Here is a 23,026-nt window from a genome sequence, read left to right on the forward strand (position 1 = left end):
TGTACACGTCAGTCTCTCCCCTTTATCAGATTCAATTTCGCTTTATTTTTGTCCATATGACTCTTTCCCTTTTGATCTTCATCTCTCTGTCCCCTTCCCCCATAAGTCTAAAATACAGAAATGAAGCATATATCTTGTGATTTCTTGTGTTGAGTAGAATTTTACATCCCTTGTTCTTGGAACAGGTTATAGTTTCCCATTAAAAGAATAAACATATTGCTTTCCTATGCAGGTGGTCTCTGGTTTTTTTTTTTTAATGTTGCATCAGTGGTCCTTGACAGAAGAAAGGCTTTCTAACACTAGAGAGGTCTAGTGGACTGAGGGGGTGCTCATTCTTATGGTCTCTCCTACCCCATTCCCTCCTAAAGACAATAAGAGGAATCATCTTCCTCAAACTTTTTTTAAAAAAAACTATGCAATGGGGCTTCCCTGGTGGTGCAGTGGTTGGGAGTCCGCCTGCCGATGCAGGGGATGCGGGTTCGTGCCCCGGTCCGGGGGGATCCCGCGTGCTGCGGAGCGGCTGGGCCTGTGGGCCGTGGCCGCTGGGCCTGCGGGCCGTGGCCGCTGGGCCTGCGCGTCCGGAGCCTGTGCTCCGCAACGGGAGAGGCCGCGGCGGTGAGAGGCCCGCGTACCGCAAAAAAAAAAAACAAAAAAAAAAACTATGCAATGTCTCTGCCCTTAACATAGAGTGGTGCCCTGTCATGTTTTCATCTGGAACGTATAGCATGAGTGATGATCAATTGATGTTTCATGTGGTTAAAACTATGAACGTCTAATTTTTCCAGAGAGGAAGTGCAGATGGCCAACAGGCACATGAAAAGATGTTCAACATCGCTAACCATCAGGGAAATGCAAATGAAAACCACAATGAAATATCACCTCACACCTGTCAGAATGGCTATCATTAAAAAGAACACAAATAACAAATGTTGGTGAGGATGTGGAGAAAAGGGAACCTTTGTACACTGTTGGTGGGAGTGTAAGTTGGTGCAGTCACTATGCAAAACAGTAGGGAGACTCCTCAAAAAAGTAAAAATGGAACTACCATATGATTCAGTAATTCCTCTCCTGGGTAGACAGCCAAAAATAAAACAAAAACACTAATGCAAAAAGATACAAGCACCCCAATATTCATAGCAGCATTATTTACATTGTCAAGATATGGAAGCAACCCAAGTGTCCATCAACAGATGAATGGATAAAGAAGATGTGAGAATACACACACACACACACACACACACACACACACACACACACACACACACAAAATGGAATACTACTCAGCCATAAAAAAGAATGAAATTTTGCCAATTGCAGCAATATGGATGGACTTGGAGGGCATTATACTAAGCAAAATAAGTCAGACAGAGAAAGACAAATACTGTATGATATCACTTATATGTAGAATCTAAAAAATACAACAAACTAGTAGATTTAACAACAACAAAAAAAAGCAGACTCACAGATATAGAGAACAAACTAATGGTTACCAGTGGGGAGAGGGAAAAGAGGAGGGGCAATATAGAGGTGGGGGAGTAAGAGGTACAAACTATTAGGTATAAAATAAGCTACAAAGGTATATTGTACTACATGAGAAATATAGCCAATATTTTATAATAACTATAAATGGAGTATAACCTTTAAAAATTGTGAATCACTATGCTATATACCTGTAATATATAATATTTTATAGCAACTATACTTCAATTTAAAAAACTGTGAATGTCTATACAGATACAATGGATAATAATTTTTGTTGTCATTACAGTTGATATTTGGGAATAAACTGCAAAAATCGCTAGATACATGGATAGTAACTCACCTCTGCTGACTTGCATGGAAACAAATTGGGAACAAATTTACATGAGTAGGAAGAGGTACACAGTTTCTAATTTAGAAGTTCTTATTAGGAAACTTTCTTCCACCTGAAGCTAGGTACTTTGAAAAATAACAAAGGATAGGAAGTAAATAACTAATATCGAACAGCAGGAGATGTTTTCCTGGACCATGCCCTAAGATTCTAGAATGACAGCTTCCTGAAAAGAGACTGAGTGAACGCCACAAGACAGGGAAGAAAATGATAAACCACCAGGACTGAGAAGGCTTTCACCAGAAAAAGTGCAGATAAAATGCCAGTATGAGAGAAATGTGCAACTTCAAAACATGTCACAGTAGGTCTAATTATTAAGTGAAAATAATTTGGAATTTGGTCAAGAACAATATCTGTCATCCCAGATGTCTGGAAAGAAATGTCAACTTCATATTTTTATATGAGAAAGTAAACTGGTTTTCACTGGTATCCCACATCTGCTCGCATGGAGCAGCGGCCAGGTCCATGGCACCTCTAGGCCCCACTGTCCCTTGCTTCAGCTTCTCCTACTCTTGGACCAGGTACATGCTTGGCTTCTGCTGCTGGACACCGGTATCATCAAAGTGGGAGACCTGGAGGTGGTGAGAGTCTGACCCTGGTTCCAGTCCACCTGCATGGGCTCTGGCTTGTCCTTGCTCTCTCCCACTTCACATCCATCATCACTTCCTGCCTGTCTTTCCTACTGGCTTCAGGCTTCAGCACCAGATGCAAAGATATAGCCTGATGGAGACTGTTCAAACAGCTTTCACAATTGCATGTGGTCAAATCTATATAACAAATCCCTTTCTCTGATAGAACCCTGACTGACAGCCTCATGTCACATAATGGTTAAGACTGTAGGGGGAGGTCTCCGGGGTTAGACTACATGGGTTTGAATCCCAACTCTGCTACTTTTAGCTGCGTGAGCTTGGGCAAGTTACTTAATTGTTCTGTGCCTTGGTTTCCTCATCTGTAAAGTAGCAAAATATTGGAACCTACCTTATGGGATGTTCCTAGCATCAAAACCATCCGACGCTAGTTCTTATCCTTTAGGTTCCTCTAAATTAAATCTGTGTAACCTGTGCTATATTTCACTTACATAGATTTGAAATGTTTTAAGGAAAAGCCCATATGTGAATTAAAAGACCACTGTCAAAAGCTCTGAGATGCAAGATAGAATGTTCTGTTGGCTGGAAAACCTTGGTAACATTCTCTGTTTACAGAACAAAAAAGGAATATTCATCAGTATTAACAGTTACATCAGTGAACACAAACCTAATTAGCATTGTAATGGCTATTGCTTTTGTCTTTTAAACAGAATTTCAAACCAACAAAAACAACACCTACCAAAAAATTCCTTATTCACTAGAGGAAGTTCGACTATCACATCTCAACAGTGTGAGCAGATGAGGAGAGTTGGGGAGAGCGGGGAGAAGGAGCTGGGAATGCATCAGTACTGAAATGTGTGCGTCTGAATGTGTTTATGACACAGTTTACAGCCTTGGAAAGAACTATTTCATGTAGGTACTCTGAATGTGAGAAACAGGAGGACCATATTAACAAACAAGTATAGCAAATGTTTTAAAAGTACTTAGAATAGTGCTTGTCACATAGTTAAGTGTTCAATGTTAGTTACTGTTAATAATATCATTAATGTACATGAAGAGATTTTCTTAAAGGCTAGATATAACCACTCTCTAGCTGGACTCTGAGTGCCTTCTTCAATTGGCCTCCTACCCATTACTTCTCCATATGAGTAGAAGAAAATTAATTTAACACATTTATTCATTTAGCAAACATTTGCTAGGTACCACAGGAATACAGAAATGCACAAAACAAGGACCCTTTTTCAAGGATACAAATGCTGCTGGAGGATGGTGCCTCATGACTCACATTTAGCTGCTGTGACTCTTTCAGGATTTATTTCTGGGAAATGCCATTATGGCAACTATTGTATGTGAACTTCCTGTGATGCTACAAGAGCTGTTTCCAGCTTGCTTTCATAGCTGTAGGTCACCAGAGTCTACGGGGTTGCTGTTATTAGGAGAGTAGATGTCCCCTTCCTCCTTTCCTGAAGCGTGAATGGTCTCCCTGAAGCTGATGGTCAATACACAAGGATGACCTTCTTAGAGGGAGGAAAATTTTCTTCTTTGGGAAAGATGATCGGAGTGTTTGACAGAGGAAAATGTTTAGTCTTGTTGGTCTAACTCTCTACCACATCTTCTACTGCTGGCCCTGCCCAAATCACATTAACTCAAGAAACTTGGGGAACTCAAGGGTTTGAAGGTACAGAGTATGAGAGGCGATCAAGCTCATAGGTTCATTCTGGGCCTGCCTCAGTCTAAGATGACCAAGTGTATTTAAGACTACTGCAGGGGTCAACTTGTCTTCAAAATGTACCTGCAGAATTTGTTTCATTTTAGCTCTTTTAAAACTCTCACACAAGTGAATGAAAATTCCAGAATTCTCTGGCTTTTGTGGCTCCAGAATGGCCTCAGGAGCCAGAAACAAGGCTCTGTGGGATAAGAGGGAGATTCTGAGCTCTGGCCTACCCGTCAGTGGCTCAGGCACCAACCAGTATACAGCACGTATCACAGCTGCGTACGTGATTCCTATACACTGGTACTGTTCTGCTGTTCCTACAGAAGTTGGGTTTTTAAGATGCCCATGTCTTTAAAATCAGACTTAATAGAGTATGTTTGCATTGCATTTTCAGTTCCTTAAATATCTGAAGAGGCAAGGTGAACCAGTGAATAGGGGTATATAATGCACACATCTGAAAGAGGAAGAGGAAAACCCAGGAAGGAAGCCTCATCCCCAAGTAATTTGGGGTAACAGTTCAGCCCATTTCTTCCTAGAAATTAAAGAAGCTTTACTCCTGGCATGGTCCTGCCCTCTGCGGCCAGACAGCTGAGAAGTCAACAGGAGCTGAGGCACACAAAGGAGAGACTAGGCAGAGGGGGAAAGGAAAAAGACCTAAGTGAAAGCAAATTTTCCCCATACTTGTCTTCCAGAACAACTAAAGCATATCTTTTATGCATAACAAAAATAGTTGTCTGACTTATTCTTTTATACTTTGTTTCATAAGAATCTATTACCTTGTAAAAATGAAAACAAAAGACAAAACTAAAGGACTCATTTTTATTTGGTCTTATTAGGAGTCCATCACACAGATTTTAAGGATTTCTGCTCAACCAATATCTCTAGAAAGGTCCTTTGGAGTTTCTTCTAGGCTCTTTACAGAAAACTTTTCTTCAAAATTCTTATAAGAACAACAATTGAATGTGTTGAAATCATAGAATTTAGTACCTGATATCTTATGAGCTATTTTTAAATCAATTTCCTTGATATTGAGAACACAACTGGAAATTGAAATTACTGACTGACTCCAAGTACCTTTATACTTCTCCATTAGATAAAAAATAAACTACTCTTCTTAGGCTTAACTGAGATAATCCATGAGGACTACACTTTTATCAAGCGAGAAAATTCCACAGCACTTCTCATGGCTCTTCTGTAACAGAAGAGCTCACGCACATTCTGGCCAAGTTGAGTTTGCTCCTTAGATTAAGCAAGCTACTGGATGCCACACAGCTTTACATCTTCTAAGGCAAAAGCACCAGAATGGGAAATAGCCAAAAGGAAACTCTTTAACCACAAGGTAACCTATCTTCATCACCTCTCTTTAGTTTCAAGACAAAACTAGAGCCAACAAAAATCAAAACTTTATATTACCTTCCTTACTTGGTACAGGATTGGTAAAGCCAGCTGATTAATACACTGAGATAAAAAGTACTGGCAGCAAGAGTGTTGGATTAAATCAAAAGCCTGGGATTTGGGATCTGGCTCCAGCACTTACTACCTCTCTAGTTTTGTAACTACATGTAACTCTTATGACCTCAGTTTCCTCATCTGTGAAATGAGGATAACCATGTGCCCCAGGGTTACTGTGAGATTCAAATCAGATAATGAAGGTAAAGAGTAATGTATAAACCATAAACTAAATAAATAAGTTTTTTTGTTTGTTTGTATTGTTTTTTTTACTCTGTATGTCTTCCTAAAGAGCAGTCTATGCCAGTGCCTTATACTTGCTCAAAAGCCATGATTATCGCTCGTGACTTTGGAAATCACAGGATCCAAACAAATTAGTCAGCAACTGGACAGCACTCTGTCAGCATATGGTCATAGGCAAAGTTGGTAATCCAAGCAAGGAGATTCGTGTCCATCCCAGCAGAATGCATCTAAGCAGCAGGGCCACCCAACCCGGAGCACCAGCTGAGCAGTCCCAAAAGGAATGCTCCCAGTAAATTCTCCCTTTCTTAAACCAGCACCCACACCACCTGACCCATTCTCTACCTCAGTTTCCATTTACTCCCTCACGGACTCCTCTGTTTAACCTCCAGTGTGTGTCCTTGACTTCGCTCCCATGGTAGATACATGCGCCCATCTCTCCTGGCTCTGACCACAGCTTCACCTTTTCCTCTGGGGTCACACCTTAGGAAACACCCTTCCCAAATCAGCCTGGCCCTGAGCTTCTAGAAACCCAAACATTATGCCACACCTTTAGATAATTCCTATCTGTGAGCATGGCCTGACAAATAATCCTTAAACTTTTTTCCTAACCAATAATACTTACATTTTTCCCTACCAGTCCTTAGTGATGGATTATAGCCATTCTAAACAATGTCTAAAGGATTTGAGAATTTTGCTTTGTGTGTATGTGTGTGTTTAATGGTCTCTAAGGATTTCTAAATCTAATTATTGGAAATTTGGAAAAAGAAAATAACATGGGCCTTTGGAACGCTGGCTAGTTTAGCAGAGGCTGCAAGCCACAGTTTGACTGTAAACATCTCTCCTTGTACTCTCACCTCAAGGTCAGCATCTCCCAACTCACACTCATATCCACGTAAAGAAACAAAGGAATTTTGGCAGAAAGAGAACATTGGATTTCATATCCCTTTGAGAAAGGCGTGGATTTCCATGATGGGAAAATCAGTCCAAGTCAAAACTAAGCATGTTAAAGTGTAGGCATCTGGAATAAAGGGGTGGTGGCACTCTCCAGAGTCCCCTGCTGGGGGCACACGTCATCTGTGCCTCCACTCCTACAGTCTAAGGACAGTGCCACATTCAATAAGAATCATATTTTCTAAAGGGGTAATAGAAGTATTCATTTAAGGTCTTAGGCCAACCAAAGCACAAACTCAGAAGGAACAAGGCAAAGATATAAATGGATTTTGATTTCTAAAGTTAAAGCTGTGTGCCAAGAGAATTCAGCAGGAAATTTGGCTGAGGTTAGATGGCTGGATTCAGAGAGTAAATGAAGTGACATTAATCTAGGAGACTCTAGAATCCCACAGACTGATTTATGTTCATAGTTTTTTTTAAACTTACTTATTATGAAACCAAAAGAGGGAATCCTTTGAGGATGGTAGAATTACAAAATGGATTCATTCTATCAACATAGGTTTTGTTTGCACTCAATAAACCTAAGTAAATTATAGAAAGTCATGTAAGTGGGCCAGTAGGAAAGTTATTTTAGATAAAGAGCTAAGATTAAGTATTCATCATTTTTACAAAAACAATGAAATCATTATTCTTTAGCGGGACAAAACTTAAATATACACATAAATAGCAAGGCATATCCTATGATTAGCAAATTATCCTTTGTGTTTTCCAAGGTTTTCTGAGAAATTAACTTATTCCCAGAAATGCTTATTCAAAAGACGGGTGGAGGGTGGGGGAGACAGGCAGATGCAGAGAAAAAGGAACAGGGATACAGAGAAAGAACAGGCTTCAGACAGAGAAGGATACAGATAAGAATTATATTGAGTTTATACGATAGGTAGGAACTGTTTCAGAAAAGAGGAAAGGGCAGTGATGTTTAGGATTAAAGGTCCAGAAGGAAGACCAAGAGGCACTTAGTGAGTGGAATGGTTAAGCCAGGACAACACTGTCCAAATGGGCACGTATGGGCTCAAACAGGAGACAGGACAGAACAGAGTTAAGGCCAAATTGAGGAGAAATTTAATATCCACGTTAAAGAGTTTAGGCAATGAGGTAATGACGGGCCTCTGAAGGTTTCTGAACTAAAAAGTAACACCATGAAAAGACTGCTTTAAGAAGATTATTTGACAGTGAATATTCTCAATATCTATTAAGGTTTCTTTACCTCTTAACTAAAAATTCCAAAATCTAATTATATAGTTTGGGTCTTTATTTGCTCTATATCTTTACTTAGATGCCTTACCATATCACCAGAAACTCATAATCTTGCCTCCAAAATCATTTCCCATAGTACATTCCCTAACTTTCCCAGTATCCATACGTCAGCCTTCCTTATCTTCTATTCCTTTTCTTCTTCCGTTTCTCTCCTCCCTCCTTCCCTTCCTTTCTAGACACATGCAATCATCAATTCCAACTGAACTCTCCTTTATAGTCTTGAGAAATCTACTCATTGAGATATCCACCAACAACCCCCCATTTCAGGCATTTCTGCAATGGAGAGTAGAACTGGCATCCCTTTAGCCAGTATTTTTGGCATCCAACTCATACTGCACACAGTGCCTCTTGACACATGTTTTCAAATACCCCACACCTCGTGTTTCTGTCTTCCAGGCTCTACTCTTTGCCTGGAATGGCCGGTCACCTCTCTCAGCCTGGGAAGGCCATAACTTTCTTTTCAGATCCAGCTTAAATTCAAGGCACATTCTCTAGGCATTTAGTCACTCTCTCCTCCATACTCTCGGGACTCCTGATACTCTTATTAACAGTGGGTATTATTTACTGTGACTGTTCTGTGGCACTCCCCCCAGTTAGACACTAGGTCACTATAAAGTAGAGATCATATCCTGCTTACCTGTATCCCAGCATCCAGCATAATACCCAGCCCAGTGAAGTTAACACATATATTTGCTGAATTAAAGAAACTGGATGATGTCTTAAGTCAAAAAATAAAGACTATTTCCCTGGAAGCTCTCCCTATCCAAAGACCTACCCAACTTTGTCACTCAATAAACATGTTATTAAAACACTTACACACAGTATTTAACAAGGTGTTGGTGATCTGGGCCTATCTACAAACTCAACCTGATATATCACTCACCACTATGTACACTGTTTTCAAGAAACACTCAACCATCTGTAGTTCTCTGGACATCCTCTCTTACTCCTCCCTGCCTCTATACCTGCTGTTTTACCTGCTTGGGAGTCTTTCCGACTGCCTGTCTACCTAGGAAATTTCTATTTATTCAACTCTGTCTGGTTGCTGTCTCCTTAGTAAAACCGGCTCTGACTTCTTTCTTTTCTGATCTCCCTAGTCCCAAGAACACCTCCCTCACTGCACTCATTACTTTATGCTGGATCAGGTTTTTTCTTTATCTGTTTCCACTACTATTTTGCAAACTCCTTGAGTATCAAATCCTGTTGTGTTTATCTCTGTGTTCCCAATACTCAGCCTCAAGGCCTAGAGGAGGGGAAGGAGAGGAAAGAGAAATAACAGAAGTAGCTGACATTTAAAAGCACCTACATTACCAAGCATTGCTCCTAGCACATTACACTGACTACTTCTTTAAGTACTTCTTCCTATTATGCCTATTTCATGGTAAAACTAAGATAACAGAAAGGTTAAGAATTTGCAAATCTAGTCCCAAATGTAGTAAGTAAAGAAGCCGGAGATCTTAATCCAGGTGGTATGGCTATCCTTTGGTCTATTGCCTTTCTGCAATGGTGTCAGCAAACTTTCTCTGCCAAGGACCAGACAGCAAATATTTTAGGTTTTGTGAACTATTTAGACTCTGTCACAACTACTCAACTCTGCTGTTGCAGTGTAAAAGTAGCCATAGCCCATACATGGCTGTATTCCAGCAAGAGGCTATTTTACAAAAACAGGTGGTAAGTCTGATTAGGACTGTAGGCCAGTTTGTTCATCTAGAAATTCAATAAATGTTCATCAAATTAAATTGGATCTAATGATATTGGAAACCAAAACCTTCTCCCTGCCCTCAAGGAAAACTTTTTCCCTTATTTTATCCTAAAGTCCTCAGCAGTTGCAGCCTTTAAGACTTCACTTGGCAGGCAAATCCACTGTAGCCACTCAAAAACCAGTTTCAGAACTGAAGTCAATGGGATGGACATGGGGCCCTGATCTTTGTGCTAAGCTCTCACCCCTGAACTCCACCTCAAGAGACTATTGGATCTTAGCCAGATGTCCCTGCCCCCAGCAATGAAGTCTCACAAATAGATAACCTTTACTTCTAAGAAGAGAAGCCACTCCAAGGCTCTAGCCTGTACCTCCAACCCTTACCTGGCCTCCAGCTGAGGTTTCTCATGTTATCAGTATAAATACAATATTACTGGAAACAGTAGGCAAACAGAAAAAACTTCCACACTTAAGTGGGCCACAAGTTTCAACCCTAAGCAGTGAAGACTTCTTGGTTTTCCAGAATGTTGTTCCACAGCAGTCATGAGCACTGCTCTAACCTAGATCTTTTTATGTAAGTAGTATAATAATCAGAAAAGTAGGTATAAAAAAAAAAAGGATGAGAAAAAGAAGAGCTTATTGAATTGTAAATTTTTTTCACTTCACCTCAGTGACATAAACCCCACCCTACAAAAGAACCATTTGAATTGACATATACACACTATTATATATAAAAGATAACTAATGAGAACCTACTGTATAGCCCAGGGAACTCTATTCAGTGCTCTGCAATGACCTATATGGGAATGGAGTCTAGAAGAGAGTGGATATATGTATATGTATGGCTGATTCGCTTTGCTGTACAGCAGGAACTAACACAACATTGTAAATCAAGTATACTCCAATAAAAAACATTAATTTGAATAAAAAGAACCATTTGCTTTATATTTCACAATATTTTGACATCCTATTGGAACTGAGCAGAACTCTGCAGTACCCTCCTCCCCCCCATTACAAAACCAAGAAGTTAATGACTAGGACAATAGAGTCAGAGACTCAGTGTCTGATGTACATTCCTGAGTTGTTTTAGATACTATAACTGTCACCAGAGAAAACAGCTAACTGCATGGTGACCAGCTGTAGCCATGACATAAGCTACTCCAACTTGAGCAGTACTGAGTCTATGGCTAGCACAATTCCAAGAACTGGCCTCAAGAGAATGGGATTAACATTATTGCTCATAATAATCTATACCTTTGTGGGCATCAAAATAATTGTGGTTTGCTCTGCCTGTATATGTAAGCGGACAACTAAAAATTGTCAGCAAAGAGATGCTATAGGCCCATGATGACACCTTCCACTCTGAGAATACAGCACCCTATGTCAGCATGAAGAAAGTACAGAAGATAGACCTTCACCCCTAATCCCATAGAAATGGAATGATGTTCTGATAAGTGGGGATATGTAAGCAGCTCTTTGCAGGAAACCACCCTCAGCAGGAAGCCCCTGTTCTTGTCACTTTAGCAAAGTTATATTGTAACTAACTCTTAAACCAGGCAGGCCCATGCTCTACACATCTCCAGCCCAAGCACACCTTTCAAATCTTTTAATCACACAAAACCCTGCCTAACTTGTTGGTTCTTTCCGATGATCAAAGTAGAAATGAAAAATAAGTAATTAGCAGATGACCAGATCTGTTTCCTAGCTTCCCCTTCAGTAATCTCCTGATCAACCTGCGTGAACAAGGTAACATCTAGAGGAAGATCAGGAGGGGTCAACAAGCCTGCACACAAGCCTGCACGCAGTGAGGGATGGCAACAACTCTGACCCCCTATCTCAATGATTAACTGGGATTACTTTTCTGTTTCCCTTTAAAAGATTTCATGGCCTAGCAGAATCTTCGGAGATTTTTTTTTTTTCCTTTTTTTTTTTTTTGCGGTACGCGGGCCTCTCACTGTTGTGGCCTCTCCCCTTGCGGAGCACAGGCTCCGGACGCGCAGGCTCAGCGGCCATGGCTCACGGGCCCAGCCGCTCCGCGGCACGTGGGATCTTCCCAGACCGGGGCACGAACCCGTGTCCCCTGCATCGGCAGACGGACTCTCAACCACTGCGCCACCAGGGAAGCCCGGAGATGGTTTTTGAGGGACGCTGAGTCCACCATTCCCCCAGATTGCCGGCATTCTGATTAAAGGCTCCTTTCCTTTCTACCAGCATTTGTGAGCACATAATTGATTTTGTAAGCAGCGAGCAGCGGGACGCGATTCGTTCCACAACACTATGAAGTACATGTCCTATTATCCATTATCTTCAAAACAGGCAATCACAGAACTAGAAACAAAGTATACCAACTGCATGACAAGGATCATATATGCTGCTCATGGCCACTCAGATCCAGAGAGGTTAGTATAATATACTGATTTAATTCTAGTGAGAAATACTTTGTTGTTGAAATTCACCAAAGAAGGTAACATAACTTGTCCTAGGTGCTACAAGATGCTTCCCACCAGAAAAAAAATTTTTTAAACAGCAAAATAAACTATAAATGTACATTTAAAATATTATTAGATCATCACTTTGGTTTTTGACCCCTAAACTGAGTTGGGCTCACATTTGGAAAAGTGCATGATGCTGCCAGTGAATTTACCCCACCCACTGTAATTCTGTGGTTGCCATAGGCCAGAGAGGGAGAATTACAATGGTGAATTACGAACTTCTTGAGGGCGGGAAGTATGTATTATTCACCTTTGCCTCGCCAGAAAATCTGGCATATAGCAGACCAGGAAATGTTTGTTAATAAATGAATAAATGAATTTAATGAAGCCAAGAACCTAGATAATTAAGTTTGCCGAAACACACATGTTATCCAAATCCCCTCAAGCATGCTTCAAAATCAGTATAATCCATGGGGACATTGGAAACTTTCCATCTGTGAGTGGGGAAACAACCCATGCCCTTATTTTCTCCAGCAGACTCACCGTCTTGAGTGTTTGGACTCAGGATTTGGGTCTTGAGTTCCTGCAGGCTAATTCCCAGACACCTGCAGATCTCCTCAGGGCTATAGGGTTCAGAGTGAAGGGCATCTTCTGTGATCAACAACATTTCTTCCAGACTGACCCCCAGCTTGGCCTGCACCTCCTCCAGCCGCAATACTTCCTCCCATGGCAAGCATTTGTGCTTAGCCAGGAGCTGCAAGTTCAAACCAAGATAATGGTCAGTTTTCATTTCAGATATTGATATGCACTATTTTAATGAGCCAGATTCAACTTTAAGCTTTTTTGTTTCCATTCAACCTATCCACAATTCCCAACATTGCTTGAAAATGCACGCTCAGTTCAGATGTTTGAAATTAAACATGCTTGTGTGACACTCACAAGCTAGTTGAGTATTTTTCCTAAAAAAAACTAATCCCCCACTGATTTTTTTGCCTGTCACCACTTTCCCTCAGGGCTATTTCTTTGAATAATTTTGTCCTTTTGTCCCTATTCAGTTCATCCCCAATATACCACTCTCTATAAAGTCTACAGAAAACGATTTAAATCTCACGTGATCTGGGTGCTGAGGTGGGCACTGCATGCCCGATTTCATTTGAGCACTTCCTGTTTACAACATGCCTCTTTGAAATGGCTAATGAATTTAAGTATCTGGGCGTTTGGAGTCAAGTCCCAGATTTTAAATGAAAACCTCATTGGTGACCTTACGAAACACCACTGCATTAGGTCATTGGTGGTAGTAGTATGTTTCTCCACCCTCAAGAAGAGTTTGGCTTCCAGTTGCATCCTGAGGCACCCCCTCAGTCTACTGCAGAGGGTAAGATATAAACCAAACCTTTGTAACCTGGTCCACTCATGGGAACCGCACTCCAGAATGTGTGTCCCTCATTTTCCCCAAACCACCCTTCAGAGCAGGTGACAATCAAAACAGTGAAGGTATCTCTCACGCTGAGGTCTACAAAATTCATTCCCCAGGTGTGAGGACCGCAGGTGCAGACAGCACAAACAGCAAAAAGGAGCAAACAAAAGAAGGTGAAATGTGCATCTGATTTACTCTTCTATTATGCTGATGATTTGATTTTCTTTCTTTTTGACAGGAAGCAGATTTACCAAAAGACCATTGTACTTGGTTAGGGCCACTCACTTCTGAAGAGTGTTAATAAAAGTAGTTCTTACATTCATTAATCCTCTTTTTAAAACTCTGGCTCATATATTTGAAAGGAGTTAATGATTTTAAGGCAGAACTGGTGAAAAAGACAATAGAATTACATTTTTCTGTTCAGTTATTTCCCAGAACATGGTGCCATCTTTCAAGCAAGGATACAAGCTAAGACCTTTCTTCTGACCTTGTTTGCTTAGCACATTTAATGTTTATTAGCAGAGTGCTAGATTGACACCTCCATAGACTAACTCATTCATTCATTCAACTCATTCATTCATGATCTCTATTCCAGTGTATTCCAAGAATAATTTCAGAAAACTTATAGACATACATAAAGCAAAAGAAAAACATACAATATATTTATTTTATACAGAAAAAGAGCTGAAGTGGATGATCTCCTAGAATTACACTTCCTCAAAACACAGATCCAAGTCCAACTGAGGTAAACAATGAAGTTAACAGAAATAATTCACACTTGTATAGTGCTGTATGATTTAAGTGTGTTTTTTATTTCTTTTCAGCTTTGACAGCTCTGTGAGGTAGGTATTATTACCCTATTTAAGAGATGAGAGTGACTTGCCCAAAGTCACCTAGCTAGTAAGAACAGAGCTGGAAATTTAACCCGTGTCCTGTACCTCTTTCTTGCTTCCCCAAGGCCACATTCTCAATGGGCTATGCTTGATATCTATGTCACACTACTCATTTTAGCTCAAATCACCACTCAAGTTTTAGAAATGGTTTCTAAATACAAACTAAGTTTTGTGTTAGAAGTGAACATTCCAGTGATTTATAACACTTTGATGGGTTCCTTCTAAAATAAGAAGGAAATGGAAAAAAAATCAAAGAATGACCCCCAAGGGATGAGAATGGGCTCTTCCTTAGAACCTTTCAGTAAACACCATCTCCCAGTTCCCAACCCTGACCTCACGTGAGCAAGTCACTTTGCCTCAGGCACTTGATCCCAGGAAACTGGCCCAGGACTCTGGGGAGAAAGTGTTCGAGGGTTGCCTGCTGCCTACAAAGCTGTTTTCAAAGGCAGCCTCCCAATGCACTTTTGTTCCACAAACAGAGGCACTGACATTCACTCTAGCAATATCCCAGTTTGCTGTTCGGCCCGCTTAGCTCTCAGCTGGAGGGTCCACACGGCCAATTGGGTGTGTATTTCAATTAAGAATGAAACCTACCACATGCCCTCAAGGACAGCTGCACAGCCAAGAGTTGCTGAGTAGTGCACTACATTGTAGGAGTAAAATCGGAAAGCTGCTTAAGCCCTTTAAAATTTGGCCCAGGAAACAGAAAAATGACTTGCAGATGAGGGAAGTGGGTGGGTAAGATCTGTTGCCCAAGACAGAACTTCATGAGGGAATTTGCCACTCACAGCCCTGTCGCCTGGCCCTACTTCACATTTGTGAAGCAGGGCTAGGAGTCAGGGCTATGGGTCATTTTGTGACAAGCTCCTTACTCAACAGCAGGGTGGGGATATAAGAGAAAGCAGTTCTTTGTCAACATCTACCATTTTCTTTTCACCACTACAAACATTAGGTGTTTATTTCCAATTCCATTCCTCGGAGGTTCCTGAGCCTGACTGATGCTCTGTGGACAAGAAAGCAGGCAACAAATATTTTGTCCACAGTTATGGAAAGAGGTAGATAAATAGTGCTAGGACCCTGTCTTAGGTTGGTTTCTCTCGGAAGCAGGCCCTGAGACAAGAATTTAGGGGGAGAGAGTGATACAGAGAAGTGCTGGTAGAGGAGTGGAAAATGAGACAGGAAGAGAAGCCAAGATGGAGTGCAGTGATGTGAGAGGTGAAGCGGGGCCTGCTGGACCCTCTGCGACCTGTACGTATAAACCTCGGATGTGTCCTACGCATAGACAAGAAAGCTCAGATATTTACCCGCTAACTCTCATCCACCATGGATTGAGGGCTGATTCCAAGGGTGCTAGCTCCCCAGACTTCCAGGCTGTCTCATGTGCAAACTCAGCATTCTCCTGCAGCTAGAAGACATCCTCAGTCTGAGAGGGTCTCTGGGGCTTCTATTAAGAGGGCGTGGTAGGAGAGTGCTAAGATACGGACTCTAACTCAGGAGCCTGTCTGTCAGAACCCACCTCTCTCTGACGTTCTCACTGCATTTTGCAGTATTAACAAGTCAATGGAAAAGTGTCATGTCTTTCTCCTCACCAGGTCAGCAAAGGATAAAATTTCAAATCCCTTCTCTGACAAGTTGTTTTCTACACAACAAAAGCGGCTGTGTTGTTGGTGGTTTGGGTTCTATAAATCACCCATGCTTATTTTTAAAATGTGAAGAAACACATAACAATTTGAAGTTTAAAAAGATTACAAAGTATAAAATAAATCACCTGTAATCATCCCAATAAGATAACCACCAATCTCCCATCTGATAGCCTATGGTACATTTTTTATGCATACTTCTTACATACGTACACACATATAGTTTGACATAAATGGGATCATACATAACTGTTTTTATTGTGGATACTTTTTTTTTTCTTTTTTTTTTTTTTTGCTTATCTCCCCCTCCCCCTCCTCCACTTCATGGAGCTGTTCCACAGTGACTTCGTGCCCATGTTCCACTCATAACCATCATGAACACATTCACAATGGTGACCTTCCCCAGTGCTGGTCATCCCCACTCTCCACGTTCTCCATATTAGTTTGCAGGCCACAGAATAAATCTGCACAACTGTGCAGAATGACTCTACTACAATCCTCACCTCACCCTCAGCACAGCCTGTCTTTTTTCTAAGGCATCCCCAAGCATGGTGCTCCGGATTTCATGCACACCTAACTCCTAAGGGGCACAATGGAAAGAGCAGGGCTAAAGGGAGACCCGGACTCCTGCACTTAACTTAAAACAAGTCACAGCCTACCTTGGCTGGAAATTCCCAGTTTGTAAAATGGGACACCTAATGGCTACCGCACAAGATACATTGAAGATTAAATAAGATAATGCCTCTCTAGCTAGTTCATTCCCACATGACACTTTTCCTACGCCTTCAAACGTATACAGGTGTTTCCTGTCATAAAGTTCTTATTCCTAAAGCTACTGCTCTTAATTCTTCCTTCTCTTTTACTGTCCGACAACTAGAATCAGTGACCCATAGTCACCGCTTCTGGGCCCTCAGTGGCCACTCTAACTATTGAATATGGCCTCCCAAAGGTCCTTCTTATTCCCAGAACCACTTCTAAAGCCACGGGATTTCTCTCAGTCCTCTAATTCCTTAATGAATCAGTGGCTGCCAGCACTCCTCACTAATTAGCTTCTTCAGATTCCCTGTTGTACTGGCCTGTGTAGCCCTGAATTTTCCCGGTTTCCCTCTCACCTCTCTGGTCCTTACATTTCCACCCATGACTCAGTTCTCTCCTTTCATTATTATTGAAGCCATCTCCCAAATTTAACCCCCGGCCTTCTGCTCTTCTCTCGCCACATTCTCTCCCTCAGCAAACTGAACTCAGTCCTTGGTTTCAACTATTATCTCAAAATAGTTGAAAGACTATTGTCCAAGCCAAGAGAAACATTCCAACCTCAAATTTCTAACCACTTATAAGAAAATTCCATGGGGAAGTATCATCACCTCCCACTTTCATATCACCTTCCATCCTACCTTCCCCATATCTATGAGTGGCAGCACTATGCTTTCCACCCATCATTTCAGCTTAAAACTACAGCCCTTTTCGACTCAACACTTAGCCTTCACCTGCGCATGTCTGCATGCCATGCATGTTCACTGCAGTGTATGAAGCACTCACGGCTCCTGACTGCATGGAGCTCAGAGTCAACCTGAGGAGACAGGCATCAATTAATAATCATATAGTGAAGAACTTACTCCATTTGTGATAAACTACTATAATGGAAAAATACAGGATGTGGCGAGAGCATATAATGGAAGTGGGGAGGGTGGTCATTCCTCAGCGTAATGGCATTTAAGCCAAAAGGAAGACAGAAACCCAATCACAGAGAGCCTTATACCCAACCCTTTACTAGGTCCTGTCAGAGCTTCTTTCGTATCCCTCTCTTGTTATCCCATCCCCAGTGACACTTTAAGACCCACTTCTCTTCAACCAAACAAAAGTTCCTGCTGCCAGCTTAATATTTCTAGAATACCTTGCTAACATTTGCACTTCCAGGACCAAGCCTGGGTGATCCTCAGCACAGCACTCAAGGTCCTGCTACACCTGGTTCCACTATTCCCCAGTGTGTGCGTGCTCTGCCCTGCAGCCAGGACTCACCGTCCTGGGATACTCCACACCAGCATCCTGGCAGAGTGAGCTCGACTAAATCAATAGGCTGAGTGAAATTGGCTACATTCCTGGGTGTTTGGTTTTTCTCCACTCAAATTCAAGAAAACTGCAGAAGACTTGAGGATATTATACGCACTTCTCCTCACCAGACAAAGAATAAGCTCCATATTGACCACTAAGTGGCAGGAGCTAAAAAAAAAACAAAAAACTGGATGAGTGATGGCCGCTAACCAGACACGCTCTGTAAAAAATCACACTGTAAATTTTCCTTGAAGCGTCAAAGGACCACATGAAACCCTCTCCTTCATTGCTTCACATGTTGCCACAAGGAGCTCAGGGTATGCAAAATGCAACAGCATAATTTCCCTTCCCTTTTTGACTTCCCATAATAATTATTATCAGCATCACACATTTTATCCCTCAATATAATTAAGGGCTACTATTTTTTATAGATATAAGGCAATTCTGGAAAAGTTTTTTTTTTTTAATTTGTTTATTTTTGGCTGCGTTGGGTCTTCGTTGTTGTGCGCGGGATTTCTCTAGTTGTGGCAAGCGGGGGCTACTCTTCGTTGTGGTGCACGAACTTCTCATTGCAGTGGCTTCTCTTGTTGCGGAGCACGGGCTCTAGGAACGTAGGCTCAGTAGTTGTGGCTCGCAGGCTCTAGAGCACAGGCTCAGTAGTTGTGGCGCATGGGGTTGGTTGCTCCGTGGCATCTGGGATCCTCCCAGACCAGGGCTCCAAACCTCTCTCCTGCATTGGCAGGCAGATTCCTAACCACTGTACCACCAGGGAAGTCCCCCAATTCTGGAAAAGTTTAAGCCACTGAATATGTATAAAATACGAAAAATTTTGTGCTCATTAAAGATTTCTGGCTACTTTGTTAATTTAAGAACATAAAAATATGCTTCACTTAAAAGAATCATTTGGTGGTGTGATGAACTGGGAGACTGGGATTGACATATATACACTAATATGTATAAAATGGATAACTAATAAGAACCTGCTGTAGAAAACAATGAAATAAAATTCAAAAAAAAATCATTTACGCAAATAATAATTATAAATCTCTATTGTGTTTGCCTTGAAATGTTTTAAATTTTAGTTCAAATGCCTCTGCAAGACTCTGACTTTTAATGAATCTGCATTAATTAGTTTGGGGAAGCTGTTAGAAAGAGAGGAGCAGGGAGGAAGAGAGAGAGAGGGAGAGAAAGGAGACTTAAGAACAGAAGAAATTATCAACATTAAAGCAAAACAAAGAAAAATCATCTTCATTGGTTTAGTGTACTTCCCTGTGCTAAGTAGATACAAAAGGTACTCATTTTTCAAAAAGGTACCTTGGGGAAATAGGAGGAGAGGAAAAATAAGTGTTATTTATTACAATTTTGCCATGTGGAGCTCTACTTAATCAGAATCATTTTCAAAACTATCCTGAGGGCTTCCTTGGTGGCACAGTGGTTGAGAGCCCGCCTGCTGATGCAGGGGACACGGGTTCGTGCCCCGGTCCGGGAAGATCCCACATGCCGCGGAGCGGCTGGGCCTGTGAGCCATGGCCGCTGAGCCTGCGCGTCCAGAGCCTATGCTCCGCAACAGGAGAGGCCACAACAGTGAGAGGCCCGCGTACCATCCTGATCTGTCATTTCTCCACTAACACTTCATTTTTATTGTCTGAAAGCAGCAAGTTTATTCAGATTAAGACAAGCTTCTTTACTTTTTTACATGAGAGTTTATTTCCTGATTTAATGAGACCATTTCCAAACAAAAATTGTATTCATTCACACGTTGCTGAAAACAGAAGAATGGCACCATACTGTAATTAAAATAAGGTTAGCAGAATTCCAGTCTATATTCCCTAGGCAAGAGCATATTCTTGGCATCAAGATCTATCTGCAGAGCCTATATTAGCAGTTTTATCTTTATTTCCCTTTTGTATATAACCTTGGATTCTCATGATTTGCAGCAACGTGATTTAGAAAACATTCTGCATCTTGATAAAGCCTTTCAATTTTCTTTCTTCCATATTTCAAAAGAGAGACAAATTCAGAGTACTTAAAATAATGTGTTTTATCTACATCAATTGGGAGGAGTGTGTGGCGAAAAGCCAATTTCACTGACCAAAGCACCTCTAAAATGCACATGGAGTTATACAGTTAAACTCAGAAGACAGCCTCAAGAACAAAAGGTTCTGCAGCGGATTAAGGTTTTCAGCTACTGCTCCAGAAAGAGAAGCCCTTTTTCTAGTTAACTCCCAAAAGACACCTCCCTCTCCCATCCTGACAACTTTCACTACAGAGCTTCAGCACCACAATTTTCTTTCTCATTTTCTTCTTGCATCTTTGGAAAAGCGTCATTACAATATGAACCCATTTTACATATCTCATACCTGTTTTGGCTCACCTATGGGTCTCAGAGATGATATCTAATTTCGTGATAAAACTCTGAAAACAATGTTGTGTATGTTTGAGGTCTCCTCAGGAAGGCAGCACTTACTCATATACCTCAAATAAAAAGTCAACAAGAATAAGCCCTTAAACAAATAAGACACTAATTTCTTCCATCTCCTGAAAGAAGAAGTTTGCCCTAAGAGGGAAAAATATTCACTGAAGCCTTTGACATTGAAAAGTTTACTGCACTACTTCTTCTCATATATGCACTGATCAGAAGAGTTTAATATTGAAATATTTCTTTCATAGAATTTTTAGAAATTATCTGAATAAGTAAATTGCATATTTAAAACACTTAAATCATGATTTAAAAAAAGGTTTAACACTAAAATTTTCCAGAAAACAAAAAAAACCTTTTATTTTCTGGCTCATCAATTCCCAACTTCAGGGGATGGGAGTAAGGGGCAAAGTGGTATGTCAGCCCAAGGGATAACTACACCTTACACAGCTCCATGGTAGCTAGTCCAGTGCTGGGCACACTCTATGCACTTGTAAAAAATTGTGAAATTGAGCAAAATAAATATGACAGGGCAGGTAACCCAGGGAATAGTTATTCATTTATTCAACACATGTTTACCCTGTGCCTACTTCAGCCTAAGCACTATACCAGGCCTTAGGGATATAAGAGTTAACAAGATGGACAGTCTTGGCCCTCAGGTAAAATCAAGTCAGAAAGAAGAGACGGACATCAAACAACTGTGATAAGTATCATACCCGAGAGGTGCAAGTGCTATGAAATACAAAGAGAGCCCCACCTTAGTCTGGGAGTAAGGAAGTCAAGGAAGGCTTTCCTGAGGGACACTTAGGCTGAGACTTCATAGAGGGCTGGGGCGAGAGCATTCTGGGCATGTACAAAGTCCCTGTGGTGAGAATGAGCATCATGGCTAGAGTGTAATGGGACTGAGGGATGCTAAGAGAGGAAGAGGATGAGGCACACATCGGATCTTGCAGTTCTCTCCAGGAAGTGATAAGGACTTTTGACTTTATTCCAATGAAATGGAAAGCTTTTGAAAGGTGTTAAGCAGGGGAACGACCTGATCTGATTTAAATTTGTAAACCATCATTGTATCTGCTATTTGAAGGATGACTGGGAGAAAGCATGGTAGAGCTCCTGACCAAGATTCTACTCCCCAGCTCCCAGCCTCAGTTCTCTCCAACTTTTAAATCATAACATGTGCCATTCTAGATCTTACATAACATTTAATTTCTGTGCCACTTTTTAGAGCACCTGTTTACATACCACCTGATCAAATACTAACCATTTCCTATTTCAAATCCCCCTAACCTTTACTCTCTACTCTCTATTCTTATGTCCTGTATCCTTTTGTATATCTTCATGCCAAGTGTACAACAGGTATTCAGTGAATACTTCCTAAGTAGATTTAAGGCTTGACTAGCAAGTGTCTTTTAAGCTGTGGAACAGAGAACTGCCAAGACTCCCTTCTGGTGTGCATTTCCCTAGTAGACACCAAGCCTGTATTTTTAGAAGGAACAGTGATGGCCAATGGTGCATGTGAGAGGACTGAGGGTTGAGGCTATCATCACTTTTGTCGAAGAAACAAGATTAGTTATGGTCACCTCCCATCAATCACCCCAACTATCTTTCTCCACCAGTCGACCTAACCCATGGCCTGTACTATACAGATATAAGTTGAGCTGTCCTCTTCTCCCCATTGCCACCCTAGAAGACTCAACTGTGAAGTTCACACAGTTTCCAAATAGCTAGAGGTTGCAAGGCACACCTCTATGTTTATTTATCTCCTGAGTTTGAAGTCAAATTTCTCTGTACTAAAAAACTTCAGTTAGAACATTGCTGCAGTCAGAATATTGCCCTAAATTTTAGGGAAAGAGACACAATAATAGGGAACAAAAAGAAAAAGAACAAGAGAAAGCCTACTTCCAGTTTCACTAGTTTGCCAAGTTCATACCTTTGCAGCCAGCCGACACTCCATCACCCTGATGTTGAAATGAGAAGTTGCTGCTTTATTCATTTCCACACAACTGTTGGCAATCACAAACACTGCTCCACTTGGGAGTTTCACATCAGTTGCCCTCAGAGGACTAAATTCCATCAACTTGGCCTATTGAGAAAAAAAATGACAGGTGAGATATAATGCTTTAGAATTCAGAAAATGTTTAACCATTTATGCATTTATTTACCTTAGTAAACATTTTTCCCAAAAATGCATCCATTTATTCATTCAAATATTATCTACCAACTTCCAGGCACTGTACTAGGCACTGGAGATACAAGAGTGAACGGGACAGACACTGTCCCTGCCCTCATAGAGATCACAATCTAGTGGGAAAGGCAGTCAAGTAGTCAAATACACTGCCGGGTTGTGTTAAAAGGGTAGCAAAGCACAGGGCACTATACAGAAACACAGTTGTAGCACCTGATCAG

General features: G+C 41.2%; 1 protein-coding gene across 4 annotated transcripts in view; it reads right to left on the reverse strand.

Moving 5' to 3' along the window:
* The window catches only part of GALK2 (galactokinase 2), a 140,896-nt gene that overhangs the window by 32,885 nt on the left and 84,985 nt on the right, over positions 1 to 23,026 (reverse strand). For all 4 annotated transcript variants that reach the window (XM_082620106.1, XM_082620104.1, XM_082620105.1 and 1 more), the window contains 2 exons: positions 22,551 to 22,703; positions 12,743 to 12,953 (listed from right to left, as the gene is read on the reverse strand). In XM_082620106.1, the coding sequence (XP_082476232.1) occupies positions 12,743 to 12,953; positions 22,551 to 22,703 (364 nt within the window). The remainder of the gene's footprint in view (positions 1 to 12,742; positions 12,954 to 22,550; positions 22,704 to 23,026) is intronic.

The sequence above is a fragment of the Mesoplodon mirus genome, assembly GCF_964341445.2.
Source record: "Mesoplodon mirus genome assembly, chromosome: 4".
Classification (NCBI taxonomy): domain Eukaryota; kingdom Metazoa; phylum Chordata; class Mammalia; order Artiodactyla; family Ziphiidae; genus Mesoplodon; species Mesoplodon mirus.